The 19,237-nt window shown below is 42.8% G+C and overlaps 1 protein-coding gene across 4 annotated transcripts; it reads left to right on the top strand.

Moving 5' to 3' along the window:
* Window positions 1-666: 666 nt before the first annotated feature.
* mical1 (microtubule associated monooxygenase, calponin and LIM domain containing 1) lies at window positions 667-18,975 on the top strand. Of its 4 annotated transcripts, XR_013772153.1 has the most exons (26): window positions 774-887; window positions 1,351-1,486; window positions 3,942-4,240; window positions 5,063-5,270; window positions 5,643-5,750; window positions 5,877-5,972; window positions 6,160-6,315; window positions 7,015-7,115; window positions 7,392-7,649; window positions 8,585-8,700; window positions 9,429-9,555; window positions 10,450-10,528; window positions 10,757-10,904; window positions 11,120-11,310; window positions 12,299-12,405; window positions 12,674-12,730; window positions 12,817-13,054; window positions 13,503-13,564; window positions 13,830-14,592; window positions 14,710-14,837; window positions 14,938-15,051; window positions 15,908-16,001; window positions 16,610-16,703; window positions 16,962-17,035; window positions 17,736-18,073; window positions 18,836-18,975. XR_013772153.1 is itself a non-coding variant. In XM_079272738.1 (25 exons), exons 3-25 carry the CDS (start codon window positions 3,983-3,985, stop codon window positions 17,927-17,929), a joined length of 3,771 nt encoding a protein of 1,256 aa, XP_079128864.1. In that variant the 5' UTR covers window positions 667-708; window positions 1,351-1,486; window positions 3,942-3,982; the 3' UTR covers window positions 17,930-18,570. The 4 variants fall into 4 exon arrangements, 2 of the variants coding, with proteins under 2 accessions (XP_079128864.1, XP_079128863.1); XM_079272738.1 differs by lacking the exons at window positions 774-887; window positions 18,836-18,975 and adding an exon at window positions 667-708 and having other exon boundaries at window positions 17,736-18,570; XM_079272737.1 differs by lacking the exon at window positions 18,836-18,975 and having other exon boundaries at window positions 17,736-18,570.
* The last annotated feature ends 262 nt before the right edge of the window (window positions 18,976-19,237 follow it).

Here is a 19,237-nt window from a genome sequence, read left to right as displayed (position 1 = left end):
CTTGTAAATCATGAGGCATTGTATGTAATGCAGTGCCGGGAGAATAATTATTTAATATATCAAAAGTAGAAGTACTCACTATGCAGGCCCCTGTCATATATTACATTTGATTATTATTACTGGTGCAATAACATATAAACAGCATTTTAATGCGGTATGTAGCTCAAAACTGTTTATTCCTAATCCTGGAAACTGTGTGTCCTCTTTAACAACTTAAAACAACAGCTTCTTCTTTTACACTTATTTAAAATCTTTACTTCTATTTATATTTATTCAACAGATGAGAGAAAATCACACAGAATACCAGTAACGACTCGTGTTTTGTCAGAGTTTCCTTGCATATTGTTTGTTTTATTAAACACGCATGTAATCTTTTACACATAAGGCAGTGGGTCTGAAAGTAAAGCCAATGTCAATACAACATTAGGGTGTTGTCTCGTACAACTTGTACAGTAAATGTAAGGTAAGTTACTCTCCACCACTGGTGTACAAAAAATACAAAAGCACATTATCATTGTCATTATTGTTATCAGATTTGAAGACGCTGTATTATTCCATTGTATCACTGAGTCATTTATGATGCCCTCGGGATAACCATATCACCTTAAAAGCCTACCCTCCCGGTCGTCACGTGCTGCTGTGTCTGTAGCGTTTACGCCGAAAGTCCCGGAAGAGGCTGCACTCGTGCAGTATGAGCGCGAGGCGCAGGTGAGCCAGCGCGCACTCATATATACCTGTAACCAAAATAGAAAAAAGCTAAAAAAAACAAACATGGAAACGACAGAGCGGGTACAGTTTAACCGGCACCCGGTGCCAGCACGGCTTCTAACTCTGCTAATGTAACTTCTGGACGCGTTGTGTGATCCGACACTGCTCATATTTGACTTGTAAGAAAATATTCTGTGTGGCGTTCCTTTGTTGTCGTTGTTCACGGAGATATTTTTGCGTGTTATTTCATAAGTTATTTGGTTGAACGTGTATCGGTGTGTTTTTGTAGTCCGATGATGTGCTGGTACTTTCTGGTGGCATTCATAGAATGTATCAGTGTGTATATAGTTCACTTCCACTGTCAAATACAGGATGTTTAAATCATATTTGCTGCCTCGACGTCAGCTCTCGTGGCATTATTTTACATTTGGCTGCTAATACAACCTGTTCATTCAGTGCCACACCTTCCTGTTCATTTATTAGCTTCCTATCATTGTGTGAGGTTACAAAGGCTATGTTTGAATGTCTCACTACAGCTCGTGGATGTCTGTTGGAGCCAGATTAATGCAGTAAATTAAATATGTGTATTTTTTTTTTCATCTCCTTTCTCCATCCCTCTCATTCCCCCTTCTGTTTTTTTAGTTTTTTTTCTCTCTCTCTCTCGCTCTGTGTCCCCTCTCCAAAAAAACCTGCCAGGCTGGAGACCAGTGTTTGATCCAACATCCTGATTCACGCTGCGCTGCCAGACACACTGAGCAGAGTTTACACATGTAACAAGGTGGGTCAATCCAATCCAATGGCGCCGAGGAAAATTCACCTTTTAAATCCTGTTTGCTTCTGCCTCATGTTGTCCACAGAATTCCTGCTAAAACTCGTCTCTTGCCTAGAATTGCTTAACTCAAGTCAGATGATGATGACTGTGTGTGTGTGTGTGTGTGTGTGTGTACGTGTTTATCTTTGCCACAGAAGACACTTCATTCAGCATGACTCTCTGCAAACTATATTTAGGAGCCTCACAAAAGGTCATTCTAACCACAGGAGAAGTAGTTTATGCTTTTATGCGTGTGCTGTATTTCCTGTTCTAAGCATCAGAACAGAGTATAAATACAGCAGCCTCCTTGAGAATTACATAAAAGATGATCATCTGAGTTATTTTTAGTTTTGACAGGTTGTCTTGTCTTCACAGGCCGTTTCATTCTTGGTAAATGTTTTTTTTTTTTTGCTCCGGCAGAACGTTGCCTCCATTTGTAGCCCGTTAGACTTTAACCGATGCAACCTAGATTAATCATTTCAGACCGAAGGTAACTGAACACTGTGCTTGCCTGGGAGCTTATTTACTTGCTCTTGTTGTGTCCACATTGCACTTAGTATATATGGAAACGGAAGATGGGAAGTTTATTGATTTTAGAATATGATTATCCTTCAAAAATCAAATATTTGAATGCCTTTGGATGCTTATCATGAGACATTCTGATTTGCATCAAAGCTGGATAATGTTCACCTCAGCTGTACGTTCATGTTGACGCCTTTGTGTTAGGTCAGTATAATTTGGGTCTCCATGGAGGGCTTTATTGTAGGTGGTAACTTGTTTGAGTAATTTGAACCATATACAACAGAGTGAAAGGCAGTAATGCAAATAAACAGGAAGACCGAGAAGAGTTTAAGCTCGTCATGTTTGTTCAAAAGCTGTGTCACCAAGATGTCCGTTCCAAGTGAGTAGCTACAGCAGTTAAGAAATGTGAGGGAAGAATGGCTGTCTTAATGCAGTCTCCATCAGGTTCACACTCAAGCACAGTTGTGCACACACATGTTGCAGTGGTCCGTGCCTGTAATTATAGACTCGGCGTCTCAGGTGGAGAAGGCCCGGCTGCTGCAGAGTAAGTAGCAGAGGGGAGTTTCTGCCAGTTTATCGTCAGGAAGTGATGCGTGAGTTTTACTTCCAGGAAACGTCTGCAGTATGTGTGAAGTACACACATACTGCACTGTGGGCATGTGTCTGCATGTCATGTCGCTGCCAGAAAAAGCATTGCGATGTGGTAGATGTGTCCTGTGGGAGCGGTGCTTTTTAAACAGTGCTTTTATTGTTGCAGTATGATATTTATGTAAAAGACTGTCGTGGAGCCAGTCGTTTCTATAAATAACCCCCCTTAAGTAAATATTGATTGATAGATTGTGAGCTTCTATTTTATACCAAATGTTTCTGATAATAAGAAATGTCCAAAGTAATTACAAATGTTGCTAATGTTGACATCAACATTAGCAGTTTTCAAAATGATCATGCTCTGACTTAATAATTGTAATGAAGAAACAACTGCTTTTTATTCTACACCTGTGTTTAGAGCTGCAACGATGAGTCAATTCGACAGGAAATTAATCTGCAGTTATTCTAGTAATCCACTGTTTGTTCCAGGTTCTCAAATGAGAGAATTCGCTGCCTTTCCTTGTCTTGCATTGTAGTCAATTTAATTTATTTTGGGCTTTGGACTGTTAGTCGGACAAAGCAAGACATTTGAGGAAGTCAGCTGGGGCTGCAAATAAATGTGGTCACTGTTTTCTGATGTTTTTATAGACCAAACCATCAATCCAGTTGATGGAGAAGATGGTCGGCAGATGAATCTATTGTTAGTTTTGTGTAAAATAATACATGGTGTTTCATTACGCTGAACTGCGTGTACTTGCCATAGTGCGATGCTTATCAACAGCAAGACATTCTTATTAATATCTCATTTTAACTTGTGTCACATCTAGTTTTTCTTCTTTGGTTGAGGTGATACTCAACAGTTATTCCATCCCAAAGTTCCAGCTGCTCGCTATGTGTTTTAGCCGTGTGTTTCCATTTGACTCCTGCGTCCTGAAACTAAAGACAGGCACACCTCCTGAGGCAGTGTGTGAGAGTAACACATCAGCTGTGGGCGGGCTGTTCAGTGCAGAGCAGTCGTAAAAAAAGGAAAGATGCAGCGAGCCGCAGAAAACACATTGAGGAAGTTAGTCATGACTCAGTGTCTTAGGTGACGAGGAAGTCCAAACGCATTTAAACATCTGGATTATTTTAGCAGGCCATGAGGAGGAGACTTCCCACCGCACAGAAGAGGTAGAAGACTATAAATGTTAACAACAAAGGCATCAAGGACTTTGTAACCCTTTTGATAATTTACAGTAATCCTATCCCCTCGACCCAGTTATCTGCAGGCAGGAAGTTCTAAATGTTTCTAATTTAACCTCCTCTTTCACAGTTACCGGTAACCAACAAACCCAGAGGCCGTCATCCTCCACTATGGCGAGCCAGGACCCTGCCGACCCTTCGCATGCTACATTTGACCTCTTCGTCCAAGCCCAGAGTTGTAAGGATGTGAAGCAACACTTTGCTGCACTCTGCCGGCAACTGGACATCGATCCCAAGGATTTCAGGAGCTTCTACATCAAATTAAAGGAGAGACTGAACTACTGGAAGGCCAAAGAACTGTGGAAGAAGCTGGACAAAAGGGCATCTCACCCGGATTACAAGCAAGGAAAAGCCTGCACCAAAAACAAGGTAGTGGCAACTAGACACTCTTCGTCTTCCTGTATTTTAAAAGGATGTGGCTGGCTTTTTTAGTCGAAGAATATTTTATATTGATAATTCTTTTTATGTACTCTGGTTCAGTTTCGTTACTTTTTAGTTTTGTTTTATTGTTCAGTTGTATGAATGCATTATTCATTTCTTATTATGACAATGTAAAACCCACCACTCACCAGATGTGGACTTTTTGTCATTCCATAATCTAAATGCTGCTTTTGAGATTTTTCTGAATTCTGGGGAAAACACTGAAAACCTGTAATATCAGATAATTATCAGATCAAAAATGTTTCATAAAAATATCGGTACAACATGCCAGCATTCACAACTATAGATAGTATGTGTTGTAGTTTTATCTGAACTGAAATGATTCAAACCGTAATCTGTTACTATATCATTATAATAATCTATTGGGAAGGGACAACGCATCAAGCCTTTCCATTCATCTGTTTATCATGCTGATTATTTGGGGACTTGCTGCTGATCGGATTTAAACCAACCTTATCAATGGTCCTTTCAAGCTATTTCAAAAATTCTACTCATTGGCTCATGGAGGGTACTACATCATTTGTTTTACTGTGAAACACACAATGTCGAGGGCTTGAGGTTTAAAAAAACAGCAACAGGACAATAAGGAAATCTGAACCATGATGTGGTTTCATTTGTAACTTTGCACCCAGATTGCCCTGCAGGACTTTTTATGACCTCATTTCCTTATCCTTTGTTTGGCATCATATCACCCATGCTGGCCTTTTCTCTCTCTCTCTCGCTCTCTCTCGCTCTCTCTCGCTCTCTCAGTGTCTTGTGTTGGGTGCTGGGCCATGTGGGCTGAGAACGGCCATCGAACTGTCCCTGCTGGGGGCTCAGGTGGTGGTGTTGGAGAAGAGAGAGTGCTTCTCCAGGAACAATGTTCTCCACCTGTGGCCCTACACCATTTATGACCTCCGCTGCCTCGGAGCCAAGAAGTTCTACGGCAAATTCTGCACCGGGTCGCTGGATCACATCAGTGAGTGACAAATTAATGGGCTGGCCTGCACTGTGGGTCTGGTGTTGTTTTGCAATGCTCCCAGGGATCATCATAAGATTTTGTTTTAATTTAAATTTTCAATAATTTAGGTCAACTATCAACCAAAATGTAGGCTTCTCAAATGGGAGGTGTGCAGCTTTTCTCTGTTCTCTGACAAAACAAAGCAAATTGAAGACATCACATTTGACTCCGGGAAATCATGACGGCCATTTTTCTCTGTTTTTATTAGAAACAATTATTTATCACAGCCCTATCTCCCAATATCTTTCTGTTTGCACGACTGACTGTGTATTCTGTGTCTTGAATATCTCACACAAACCTTTCCGATGACATACACATGTGTGTTTTCAGGCATCCGTCAGCTGCAGTTGATTCTATTGAAAGTGTGTCTTCTCCTCGGGGTGGAGGTGCACACCGGAGTGGAGTTTCAGGGCTTGATTGAGCCCTCGGGAGAAAACGGTACGGTACTTACATTTGCCAACCAGCAGTCACTCTGCCTGCTAGTTTTTTTTTCTCAGTACACAGTTGAACCATCAGTATGCAAAGCAGCAAAGTTATTATCAAAGTTTGATGTGTTTCTTACAGGCTGGATGGCCAAGCTGCAGCCGGGGTCTCATCCTGCTGCTACCTTCCAGTTTGACGTCTTCATCTCTGCTGGAGGAGGCAGGTTTGTTCCTGATGGTGAGACAAACATACACGTACCCTTGAATCACTTTCGTTCCCACAGTTGCAATTGGGGGGCACACACAGCCGCAGTTAGAAATTCTGCGAGGCCCGGTGGTTACACACAGTCACAGAACTTCCTCCGGCAGCTATGTTCAATAAGTGAGCTTTCATCAGCCCAGTTTCCTCTTTTCTTCTCTCTCAGGTTTTAAGCATAAGGAGCTGAGAGGCAAGCTGGCTATCGGCATCACAACCAACTTCATCAACAGACACACGGCTGCAGAGGCCCATGTAGCAGAGATCAGCGGTGTGGCGCGCATCTACAACCAGAAGTTCTTCCAAGAGCTGCTCACTGAGACTGGTAGGAATCCATATGACATCTACAGTCACGTTCAGCTGCGTGGAAGAGAAGCGGACGTCTTTTATTTGCAGTGAGGCAACCGCATGCTCCGTTTCAGTGAACTGTACAATTGAAGCACGAAAAGAGGAAATCAGTTGCTTCAGATGAACTTATTTTATACCACGGGCTTGCACTTGAGTGAGAACAGGAATTATGAGAGGAATCACTGAGCCATAACATTTCTAATAAGAATATCAGCGCTCCTATTTTCATTACACTGCTCTGCTGTTGTGGCTCGCTGAACGAAACCCTCAAGGCATGAAATGAATGTTCACACTGTCTGGTCGGGTTCAACGTGGAGTGTGAAAAGGGCAGCGAGGCTTTTAATCTGTGTTCCAATCTTCGGTTAATTTCCTGTGACAGCGTTATCCCTGATGAAATCCGCCCTTGCTTACTGACTAACTCTGCACCTTGATTTTGAACAAACCTTACAGGAATTATGTGAGGCTTCATAGCCTTAATAGCACCCAGTTGTATGATAAATTCACTCTGACCAGGGAAACGAGTAGAACACCATAAGCAAGCTAATCATGTAGAAACATATCCCTCTCAAATACCAAATGTTCTTGAAGTCAGCCCTCCTGATTCTCCCACTCTCCCGCGCTGGTCTCGCTCTCTTTTTTTATGACCACCATGCTCCCTCGCCATTTTCCATTCCAGGTATTGATTTGGAGAATATCGTCTACTACAAAGACGACACCCACTACTTTGTCATGACTGCCAAGAAGAAGAGCTTGCTGAAGAAGGGGGTCATTAAACAGGTGAGAACAACATTGCCATTACCATTACCAAGAAAAAGTGTGATTCTTATTGGCACGAGCTGCGTCTCTGGCCAGTGAGGAAAATTAAACAAACCAGATGGATGGACCAGCCATGCAGCTGCTCCAGTGTGAAGAGATCAACTGCCAATCATCTCCTCTCTCTCGCTCTCTCTGCATCCTGGCCCATAGCTGTAAACCAAATATAAGAAGTGTCACTCAGAATCATAACAAGATGCCGTGACTCATCAGATTGCACCACTCACTCTGTCTCTACAGGACTACAGCGAAGCAGAGGAGCTGCTGGCTCCTGCGAACATGGATCATGAGGCTCTGTGCCGCTACGCCCATGATGCCGCTTACTTCTCCACCGGTGGCAAACTGCCTGACCTCCAGTTTGCTAAGAACCATGCCGGCCAGCCAGACGTGGCCATGTTCGACTTCACCTGCATGCAGCGTGCTGAGAATGCCTCGCTGGTCCGGGAGAGGAGGGGGAAGAAATTGTTGATGGGTCTTGTTGGAGATTGCCTGGTGGAGGTAGGGGGGCAACATGTTTAGAGATGTGGTGCAAAATTGACCCGACTTCACATTTTTAGCCACGCTAGCGGCGTGCCTCAAGGGAGGGTGATGTCAGTTGATCAGTCAGGCACTTTGATCTAGACTGAAATATTTCAGTAACCATGAATGGGCTGGCAATCATGCATGCATTCATGGTCCCCAGAAGATGAATCCCTGAAATATCTCGACATTTACTAGACAGCTCGGCAGAAAATATCGTACAAAAACATCCATGGTTGTCGGATGATGAAATGAGTTTGGTGATCCACCGACTTTTCTTGCGCCACCGTGAGATTCACATTCGTGGTTCTGGGTGAAAAGATTGCCATGAAATTTGGGACAAACTTTGACTGGCGCTCAAAGGTCAAGGATTGTTTTTATTTTTTATTCAGCCATCACAAACAATACAATAAATATAGCTTACATACATTTTAGTATACAATATGACAGAAAAGGCATCGGCAGAAGCATAATGCTTATACATGCCTATCCTACATTCTGATTCATCTTACAGATTGATATCTGCAAAACTGTTGACATTCCCATCAGCTTCAGCAGTACTTGCTGTCCTAATTAGCATATGTTAGCATGCTAAACTAAGATGGTAAACATGGGAAACCTTATATTTGTGAAACATCAGCATGTTAGCATTTTCATTGTGAACATGTTTGCTTTCTGATGTTTAGCTTAAAAAACCAGTGTGTCCGACTACATCCTGACAAAGCAGCTAGCGTAGCCATGAACTCTTATTGTTGTTTACATGAAGACAATGATTATTCGGAAGTTAAGCTATTCTGTAGAGTTTGCATGAAAAGCCGGGCAGCTGTTTGTTTTTTTGTCCCATAAGTTTTAATACATGACATGCTGTCGACTGTAAGATTATGTTCCAATAAGTTCTGCTCTGTTCTCTGCAGCCTTTCTGGCCTCTGGGCACAGGTATTGCCCGTGGGTTTCTAGCTTCTTTTGACACAGCGTGGATGGTGAGGAGCTGGGGCATGGGGGTCCCACATTTCAAGGTCCTGGCTGAGCGGTGAGCCGGTTTCTTAAAACTACAAAGCAGCAAGCTATACAGACAATCGCATGATGCAGCTACTTCCTGTTTCTTACTCGCTATATTTGTGTTTGCAAATTTAACAAAGTGTTACTTTCTGTTTCTCAGACACACACAGTATAAACCAGAGGTTTTACGGTTAGTACGATATTTAGTTTTAGGGAAACTAAAGAGGATTTAAACATTTTGAAAATGGTGTTTGACAGAAGTCATGTTAACTCCTAACTAAGAATCTGCCGTGGTAAACCTGACGAGAATACACAATAAAGTGTTCAGAAACTCACTGGTTGTATTCAACCACATAAACGATGGTTCATTTTTCATCTAGTTCAGAATATAAGGGTGTACATGCTAATCCCAGACCATTCCTAACATTTTTTACATGTTGAAGTTATTTTTGAAGACTTCTGTTTCTGTTCATCTAGTGTGAAGTCAAAAATGTGCACGGTGATCTCTAAACTCACCCGTGTGTATGTATGTGTGTGTGTGTGTGTGTGTGTGTATATATGTATATAATGTGTGTGTGTGTGTGTGTATATATATATATATAATGTGTGTGTGTGTGTGTGTGTATATATATATATGTATATATATGTATATAATGTGTGTGTGTGTATATATGTGTGTGTATATATGTATATATATATGTGTATGTATATATGTATATGTGCTTGGCTTTAAATGACTCTGTTTTTGTTTCTTCACAGTGAAAGTATCTACCAGGTGCTGTCCCAGACCACACCAGAAAACACCAGCAAAAACTACGCTGGTTACAGCATTGACCCCAAAACGCGGTACACAAGAGCCAACCTCTCATCCATCCAGACCAACCAGGTCAGGACTGTTATCCTTTATTTACTCAACAGAGATTTGAATCAAGGCAACAGATTACAGACTACACTCGGGAGCAAATTCACAAAAGGTTGGCCTGGCTTTTGCGGCCGCTAAACCGGCACAATTATGACAAAAAGAAACATAATTCTCAAAGCACCTGCAAAGAGTGAAATGAACTAACTGTGCTGCCAAGCAAGTAGTGTCTCTGTGCTCCTGTGCTACTTGCATGTGTTTAACTCGGGTGATACTCACACATTTAGCACAAAATCTGCCCCTTTTCTATGCAAATATGCCTCATTGCAAAAACAGTCCAATTCACAAAGATCGGCGCTAATAGCCAAACCGTTTCAGGGAAATTATTATTAGTGTCTTCATGGGTGTCCACTCAAACTCTTTACTTTTTACAAAGCAGTGACAGGATGCAATGACAGTTGTGTCATGAAAAATAAATGAATAAAGCTCCCCGACATGTCATTTTTGAAAATAAATTAGAGGAAAAAATGAATGTAAGGCAGCAGTAATCTGCTGCCTTGATTCAAATCTCTGTTGAGTAAAAGCAGAGCAATGTTAACAAATAGACTTTGCTTTCTGTCCTAATACTATGGAAATAAGTATTTGCTTGAGTAACTGCTCCATAGCTGTTTTTCCTCTGTATTAAGAGTTTTATATACGTGTTGTCATTGAAGTAAAACTGCTAATAGTCATCATTTCTGTGGCTACACAGTGGTTTTGATTCTCACAAAGTATAATTGTTAGGTCTTGAATTGGTCACAGTAAATAACAAGTATTGGTTGGATTAAAGAGTATATTTGATGTGCTTTACAAATTCAGTTTGATGAACTGCTTAAGAGTTAATTGCTGAATGTTGATTGATCAACCTGTCACTGTATTTAGGTGCAGCACCTATATGATGTTGATAAATTCAATCCATCGATCAAGAATCAGAAGAGCCGGTTGTCTCCAGTGCGTCAAGGTCAGCTGCTCTTCATCATGCCGGCACTCGAGGCCTGTACGACGGCTATATTCAGCTGTGTTAAGTAAAGCAGGAAGCACTTTGAGGTCAACAATGATGCCTCGTAAAACAAACAATTCACTCACACCATCTTTACACACCAGAGAGGGATGTTTTTATGACTCTGAACCCACCTGACTGTGGTTGTAGAGCATTGTCTTGATGATTTGTCTTTGTTTGTCACTGCAGATTCCGTCAATGGCTTTGAAGAGTTGTTGAGATGGTGTCAGAAGCACACTGCGGGTTATGAGCATGTGAATATAAATGATTTTACCCAATCCTGGAGGTCCGGGCTGGCTCTGTGTGCGCTGATCCACCACTTCAGACCTAAGCTCATGTGAGTTGCTCCCCTGGCATTAGCTTGGTATTCATTGAACAGCAGGATGCTGTATGTATTGGTTTTGATTGAGTTACTTTGACAAAGCTCATTGACCGATGTTTGCATGAAGTATTTGCATTTAACACATGACATGTGATTGTCATCTTTGCTGGGAAAAGACTGTCTATCATTAATAATGTAGAGTAATCCCAGTTTTTCTAATTCCTACACAGTGACATGTCCTCCCTGGGTGAGTCCAGTGCTGTTCACAACCACCAACTGGCCTTCGGTATCTTAGAGAAGGAGCTGGGCATCCCGCCTGTCATGTCTGCCAGTGACTTAGCCAAAAGTGATCAGATAGACAAGTTGTCCATGGTCCTCTACCTCACACAGGTCCAAAATGCCTTCACTGTTCCAGCAAAAGGTAAAGTTTAAGGGTAAAAAAACACTTTAGCAATTTACCACCTTTTAATATGTATGTATGTATGTATATATATGTTTTAAATGCTATATATAGATCATGATGTATTTCTGAAGCTAGCTTTTGGTGACCGCTGCATTAATATTGGTTGCACAGACACTGCAAAGCATTAGCATCTTAAAAGGGTCATGTGCCTTCCCACTAAGATGGGTTGAGAAGTGATCAAATCACTGCTGTCTCTTTAAGAGCCTGCTACCCAGAATTCATTTGGCTTAAATGGCCAGTGCTGTGCTTAGTGGCAGCGCTGTTCTCCTGCACTAAGCCAGCCGAGCAACAGCAGCAGCAGACAGAGCAAACAGGCACCGTGTGGACCTGGTTTATCAGGTCTGATGGGACTAGCTTCTCTTGAACAGGATCTACTATTCCTGCACTGAAGGAGGATTTTCTCCTGGCTCTTTGTAGCAGAGGTATTATTGTTTTTACAGTCTTTGCAGCATGGGGAGTTTTGTGCAAGCGTACATTTTTGAGCCCAGCGTTTGGAGGCACTGAAATGAGCTGAAGTGGGTGTGATAAACGCTCTCTGTGTCTGTGTGATGCTGCTCTGCTTGGGATCCGCCGCCTGATGTGCAGGCAGGAGGGAGCTGTCACTCTCCGGTAACCTTATCTGAATGCTGAAAGGATGGGAGTGGTGGTCAGGACAGGAGCTGAGGAGTTTTTATGTGGATTGACAAGTTAAATTCGGCTGCTGTGGCGCTACAGACAAGACAAGTTGGATGGGTTATTTATATTTCTGACAGTATCAGCATAAAAAGATGTACCGTGGAGATATTAAAGAAGGCACTCTCAGAATATTTTGAGCTGCTGTATGCAGCGCTGCAAGTAGGCCAACACTAAGGCTCAGGTGTCTTTTGGTGTGCAGCCTAGTGCTATAGTAACTGAATTTGGTGTGTGTCCCCCTCTTTTTCTTTCTTTCAATATCTCTCGGCTGCAGACCCTGCAGCCTTCCTGCCGTCGTCCAAGCCTCAGTCTCTCGCCAAGACACAGTCTGCTGTCTTTTTCCTGAACAAGCTGAAGCACAACTCTCTGCAAAGACGCAAGGTACGCCCGCTGTGACACTGTGCTCACTGTTTACACAGCGCCGAGAAATGTTTGATAAAGATATTTTTCAAACACGCTGGCTGGTTGGCTGGAGTTCACGTCTGGGCCTTCAGTCTGTGTTCTGTTGCTGTCCGTGACTCGCATCCGTTATTTAGGGACGAATTGTTAGATGCTATAACAAGGAAAGTGGTTTGCTAGTCAAGTCATTGTAATGGTTTGAATGTTCTCCACATAATCAGTAAAATAGTTTTTCTTATTTCCTCTACAGGAAAAGCTGGCATCTCAGAAAAGGAGTAGAGAGACGAGGATGGGCGATGAGGACAGTGTGCGTTGTGTAGCTTTCTGTAACAATTCTTTTATTTTTTTTGCCAGTGTGGCGTCACTGAATTTAACTCTGCCTTTTCCCCTCAGACGGTGTCGCCTCCCGTGTGCCCTGCGCTCAGTCCCACACCCGATCCCGCTCCCGATCCTGAACCTGGTGCTGTTCTGTCCATGACGAACAGTGAGGAGTGTTACTTCTGTGCTCGGAGGGTCTACGTGCTGGAGCGCATCAGCGCTGAGGGCCAGTTCTTCCATCGGAGCTGCTTCACCTGCCATCGGTGCGGCATCACTCTCAGACTGGGAGGATACACCTTTGACCAGCCTACAGGTTTGTCAAATGAATAAAAAGATAAAGTGTCATATGTTCACAGGAGCTCTTTGGACACAAGCATCCATTCAAAATATTGTTGTGATTCTCAAGGTTTCCCCAAGTAGCTGTACATGTTTGGTGTAATATCTGTGTTATGTTATTTAGCAGCCTCTTTAGTTTTCTCCATCCTCGGTTTAAGCAGTTAATGTTTTGTTGCTCAGTGTAACGCACTTGTATTTGTGCTTTAAACAGCTATGTTAATTGATAAGTGGAGTATCACTTATTCATTCATGAAATTAATAATTTGTACCAAGACCCTTTTTTTTAAAAAGGGGTTTCCATTTAGACTGAAAGGACATTAATCATTACGAAAAACAGCAGGCATTTTCTCGTTAGCACGTCAACATTCACTTGTCTCCGACTTTTCAACTCCTTTTTATTGCTTTTGTCTGTGATGACCCCTCAGGGAGATTTTACTGTGAGCTGCACTCTGAAGAGCTGGAAGACGGGCCGGAAACATCGTCTAAGGTGGGTCACTGAACAGAGCAGATGTAAACCGTTGTGTAGCTTGCTGCTCGGGACTCCATGCCGGATCCCTCTGTTCGTAATGCTCGTGATCCACAATCTTCTGTTGCACGATATATCATCCTCATGGTGCCTACTCCTTCACAGTTACGCCCAACTAATGAGGATGTTTGTGTCTAAGCAACTGTAGTCTGAGGAACAAAACATATTAAACAGGAATTTGTGCTCTTTCTTTGTCTTTTTTTTACAATAACATTTTTGTATTCAGGTACACGAAGGAACAAATGAGGAGAACAGGCTTTCCAGTGATGATTATACACCGTCTCCATCAGATGAGGAGTATGGGCATACTCTGGACTGCGGTCCCTCTGCTCACTCACAGTCACATAAACCTGAAGGACAGGACCACCGGGTACTTGAATCCAAAGAGGACTCCCAACAACCACATACATCAGAAACTCCCATACATCCTCCATCTAAGGAGGAGGCCGTGTCCTATCCTGTGCCAAAGCCCCGCCTCTCTCATCAGACCACACCCAGCCATCAGCCCTCTCCTCCAATAGCAAAACCTCGCACAGTCCACATTGTTAACCCCTCGACACCAGAAAACCGTTCATCTCCAACCCCGACAAAAGAGATCTCTAAGGCAGCCCCAGACTCCCGTCCGAAGCAGTCACTCCGAAAGCTCAAGCTGACCGATGAGGAGAAAGGCCAACTAGTGAACCTCCAGAGCCTCAGCGTGGACTCTGACTCAGAGACCCCCGGTGGATCCTCCTCCTGCTCCTCTTCCTCTGCAACTGCAGGAGTTCCAAGCCCCCCTAAACCACAGGGCCTCGATGGGCAAGAGGAGGAGGGCTACTGGAGTGGGAGCGCCGCAAATCACATCCGGGAGAAGAGGAATCGGCGCTGCTTCAGGAGGAAAGAGATGCAGACCAGGGTACGATCCAAGTTCTCCCCCTGGAATCTCTCTTCTCCGAGAATCAGCAGAGACACCCGGCTCAGTGTCCACATTAATCGTCCAGGGAGAGTGGGTAAGTAAGGACTCGTTCTCTTTGATCCTTGGTGAAGAAAAAGATTGCTGGTTGCAGGAGGAAATACTTTTGCTGTGTAACACTTCTCACAACATCTTTCTTCCATTTGTACCACAGAAACAACATTCAGACACGCTCACAGCACCTCAGAAGAGGGCGCCGATGGAGATGATGATGGAGATGATGATGATGATGACGACGATGAGATGTTTGAGCACGATGATGTTGACTTATTTGATGAGAAAGTAAGGGGAGGGATGGAGCTGATATTTTCATATTCATATGGTAGTGAGCCTGCTACATTTAAACAGCAGTAGACCTACAGTACTGACACTTTGAATTTAGTTTCAGACTGTGCCGTCAGACCCGGTTGAGGCTGAGAAAATGGAGTTGATGAAGACGAGGACACTAGAGCGGCGGGCCAAGATGAGCGAATTACAGCGATTGCGCAATGCCCAGGTCAGTGTCTCTCACAGCGTTCCAATACTCACAGCTCATCCATGTTTTATTCTCCAACTTCACTCACTGAAGCAATTCACTTGTATATGAATATACAATTCATACATTTGTGCTGTGAGGTTAAGTGTATCAATTTTGTTTTTGGATATTGTTTTGTATGTTAGAGTTGTTATCCTTGAGATTTCATTCCTGGCTGATTTGGTGACACCCGTGGTTACTTGTGGTAACAGCAAGTGTGGTTTAATGCTATAGGCCTCACTGTCCTGGGGGCAGCAAACACTCCCTGTGCAGTAGCTACTTTGTCAGATATACAAGTTGATGTAATAAAGAAGTCAGTCAATAGTCTATTTTTACATCACGCCATGAGCAACTACGGTCTGATTTCATGCTGCACACTGCGCAACTCTTCATCTAAAAGCTTAGTGTTCCTGCTCACTCTCGTCCCAAAACTCCCGTCATTATTTAAAACGGATCCACTGTAAAAGATTTTAAAAAAGGAAGAAGAAGAGGGAAACCTAAACAACCTGACAATGCCCATGATTGTTTTGAATACATCTTTTTGATTCACTTTTGGTGTGACTGATATGTTTCCAGTGGCTTCTTCACAATACATTGTGAACATACATTACATACATTGTGAATCTCTCGCGCTTCGGTCGGCAATTTGAACCCAGCGTGGGAATGGCGGACTCCGCCGCTAACAATGGAAATTACTTTTCAGATAAATTACTATAGAATGTATGTATATTGAATGGCTATTGCAGAAAAGTGGCATCAATAAATACCATCATGAAGGAATAATGTGTCAATATTTGCTCAAGCACCTTTCTTACGGTTTCTTGTCTCTGCTTCGCAGTCCATCCAGAGGAGACTGGAGGAGATCGAGGTGACCTTCAAGGACTTGGAAGATAAAGGTGTAGTGCTGGAGAGAACCCTGCGTGGAGAGGCTGGTAAGACCCACGCGTCAACAGCAGGCTCCCATTTTTCATATTTTGTTATGAAAAAATGACCCCGATTTACAGTTTAAAATGATTTCCATGCAACCAAAAGTGGTTGTTTTATGCTGGAATAAGATGCTGACTTGTAAATTATATTAAGTCCTATCTCTTCTTCTGGTAATAGGAAGTGGAGCGAAAGCACAAGTGAGCTGCTGTTGATTTTATAAATACATAAATGCATGAATAAATAAATAAGTAAACTAGAGAGTGTCTGCTCTGCAAATGGTAACTATGCTTTTAGTTAATTATAAATAAACACCAGGTGTTTCCATTTAAAAAAATAATATTATGAGCACTATAAATACAGTACTAAAATACTAAATACATGTATATTGATGGGGTTAAAATGTTTACCTTTTAATTTTTACAAGTCCGCTGAATTCGCATTGGACCAGCCTCAAGAACCCTGTAGATGCGCTCACTCATGTGGCTGTTGTGTCACACGCAGCACATCACTATATTTAGAATTTCCATAAAAACCCGTCTTCCTCTTTTTCTTTCCAACTTTCCAAACGAACATCAAACGCAGATACCCAGACACTGTATTTCTCCACCTCTAGGCAGCAGCGGCTCTCCGCAGATGATTGAGCATTGGATCCAACTCGTCCACGAGAAGAACGCGTTGGTGTCTGAGGAGTCTGACCTCATGGTGGCGTGAGTGTACACCTTGCAAATAAATTTTAAAAACTCTTAATAAGCCCGAGTCGTCACGCTGAGAATACAACACTGCTTTTGTGCAAAGTAGAAGTGACACATTAACCACATAAGAGCAGGGCGTGTCCACATCAAAACACGGTGGTTACTGTTTGTTCTCCTCTTGGTGGTCACCCGTCTGGTTTACAGTCAGACTCCGTTTGTCACGTGGCCGTGTGATGACCTGCAGCTACAGCAGGATGTTTGTGTTTCTCTCAGGTCTCGACAGCTGGAACTCGAAGACAAGCAGAGCATGTTGGATTCGGAGCTCAGGAAATACATGGAACTGGATGGTGTGTACTTTGGTGTGCACTTTGGTGTGCTTCTTGAATAGTCCTATTGATTTTAAAGCAGTTAGAAGAGAGCAAGCCAAGTAGCAGGTGTGTTAAGCCAAGGCTATTGAGACAATCATTGCATGTTTTTCCTTTTCTAATGACAACGTGGCCCTGTTCACCCAATCCGTGTATTTTGTAGTAAATCGTACTTATTAGCTTTGGCTGAACTTTGAAATGCCAGTCCGAAAAAACAGCAATCATTTCATCCATACTTATGAGCAAACAGCTGCTTGTTTACACAACAATATCGTTCATTTGGAGTAGTGTTTCTGTCCACCTGATGAATGAAAGTCTCATATTCACTTCCCTCTAGCTCTGTTTTTGGTCTCTACCAACTCCTGAGACTAGTATCTGTCTCTTCAGCTGCTGGATGCTCCTCCTTGTTCAACAGCTCTCTAACTGCGTGGTAGTGTACGGCGTTGTTTTAGAGCTTTGTAGGGTGAGGGTGAAGTGAATCAGTTAAGCTGAAGTTCGGAGCGCTGAACACTGAACTGAACTCACTATAAAACTCTAACGCTGAAGGGAGCTGCAGATTTAAGCCATAATTATCTGAACGAGCAACCCCTGTCGCATTATTTTCACATTGCCATCGGGTCATTGTTGTTATAAAGATATTGATTGTTGCCTCCTTAAAGTGTGCACATGTGTTGTCTGGCAGACAAGACAGCAGAGCAGCAGGCAGAAGAAGACCGGGTCCTTCAACAGATGATCGACGTGGTGGACATGAGGGACTCCTTGGTGTTGTTTCTGGATGAGAAGAGGATGAAGGAGATAAGCGAGGAGCAAGAGGCCTTCTCCATCAAGGAGGCCAAGCGGCACTCGACGGCAGGAGCTCAGGTTCACTGGGCGTAAGGCTTTCACGCACGCACACATACTCGGCATGAACCCGTGTGTGCTGTGCAGTAGATGCCCTCACATCTACTGTATGTGAGACTTACTGCTTTCAGATATAACTTCAAAAACTGCAAAGCCAAAGATGATGCCGAATTGTTGAGGGTAAGTGGTCCCTCTTTATACAACTAGGAGAAAGAGCTGAGGCGTCTGGGCCAGAAGCTGAGTGAATCTGTTTCAATCCGCCCCCTAGAGGGAGACATAAACCTGGGAATCTAAGGCTTTGCGTCCAATAACTCCGCAGCAAAGCCCTGCCTGATAGTGTGGGCACAGCAACAGACCACATATGAAAAGGGACCCGTAATGTCTGCTGCACTATTGAGCAACACAGCAGATGATCAGTACGCAGCCTTGGCCTTGTTTTTGGTGTCGGAAACATGGGACTCAAGTGCAAAACCAAGACTAGGCAGCATAGAATTACAGCCGTAGAGATGGATTTAAGTGGGAAGCACAGGGTGGATGGTGTTTTTCAGAAATATTTTCATGAATACATGCTACTGTACACAATATACACATAATTCTATGTTTAATATTTGTACACTGAATAAACTCTAGAAATATGATGGTGCAGAAAAATAAGCGTAAATATTACAATTAATAAATTCCATTCCATTGGTATTTATAACATTTTTGTTATCCACTTTACTTTTCATTCATGTTTTTTTAGCACTCCCTGCTGTTCACCGTGTTCTTTTACCGATGGCACGTGGGATAGTTCATCTCAGGGGTCGAGGTTGGGCTTTTCACCGATGGCCTTCGACAGTGGTGGTGTATGATATGAACACGGGGGATTTGGTTGTGAATGGGGGAAAAAGACGTAACGGACTGGTTCATCTATTTACAAATGCTATGTTTTATCTTTTGCAGGTGTTCCTCTTTATGTTCTGGCAGAAAAGCCAAAAATCGAGTCAAAGACCAGTTTCATTGTTAGTGAAAAGGAGCCTTATACATTCATTGTTCTGCTGCCATTTTGTGCCGCCCTGGACGGCTCTTCACAGTATATCCAATAAAGATCATGCACTTTTATATTTTCGTTTTCGTGTTTTGATGAAACACTGAGGTCTTCAGTGGTTTAACTGATGTCCAGTTCTCTCGGGTGTTTGGTTTCTGTTAGTACGTATTGCCATAACCTTGGCCCTTTATATAAGTACAGTTTATATAAGTATAAGTTTATATTCTGACTTCTAACCTCTGGGGTGTACTCTTCTCCCTCTACATGACCGGTAAACTTAATAAGACAGCAACAGGAGCTTATCAGAGATGGTGTAT

The sequence above is a fragment of the Melanostigma gelatinosum genome (genome assembly GCF_949748355.1).
Source record: "Melanostigma gelatinosum genome assembly, chromosome: 8".
Lineage (NCBI taxonomy): Eukaryota > Metazoa > Chordata > Actinopteri > Perciformes > Zoarcidae > Melanostigma > Melanostigma gelatinosum.
Note: the sequence above shows the minus strand (reverse complement) of the source record. Positions and strands in the feature narration are given on the sequence as shown.

Bases quoted from the DNA above. Each gene is read 5' to 3' on its own strand.
- mical1 (XM_079272738.1), top strand. From the start codon at position 3,983: ATGGCGAGCCAGGACCCTGCCGACCCTTCGCATGCTACATTTGACCTC. The intron at 4,241-5,062 runs GTAGTGGCAACT...TCGCTCTCTCAG, and splicing joins AAGCCTGCACCAAAAACAAG to TGTCTTGTGTTGGGTGCTGG. The intron at 14,593-14,709 runs GTAAGTAAGGAC...TTTGTACCACAG, and splicing joins TAATCGTCCAGGGAGAGTGG to AAACAACATTCAGACACGCT.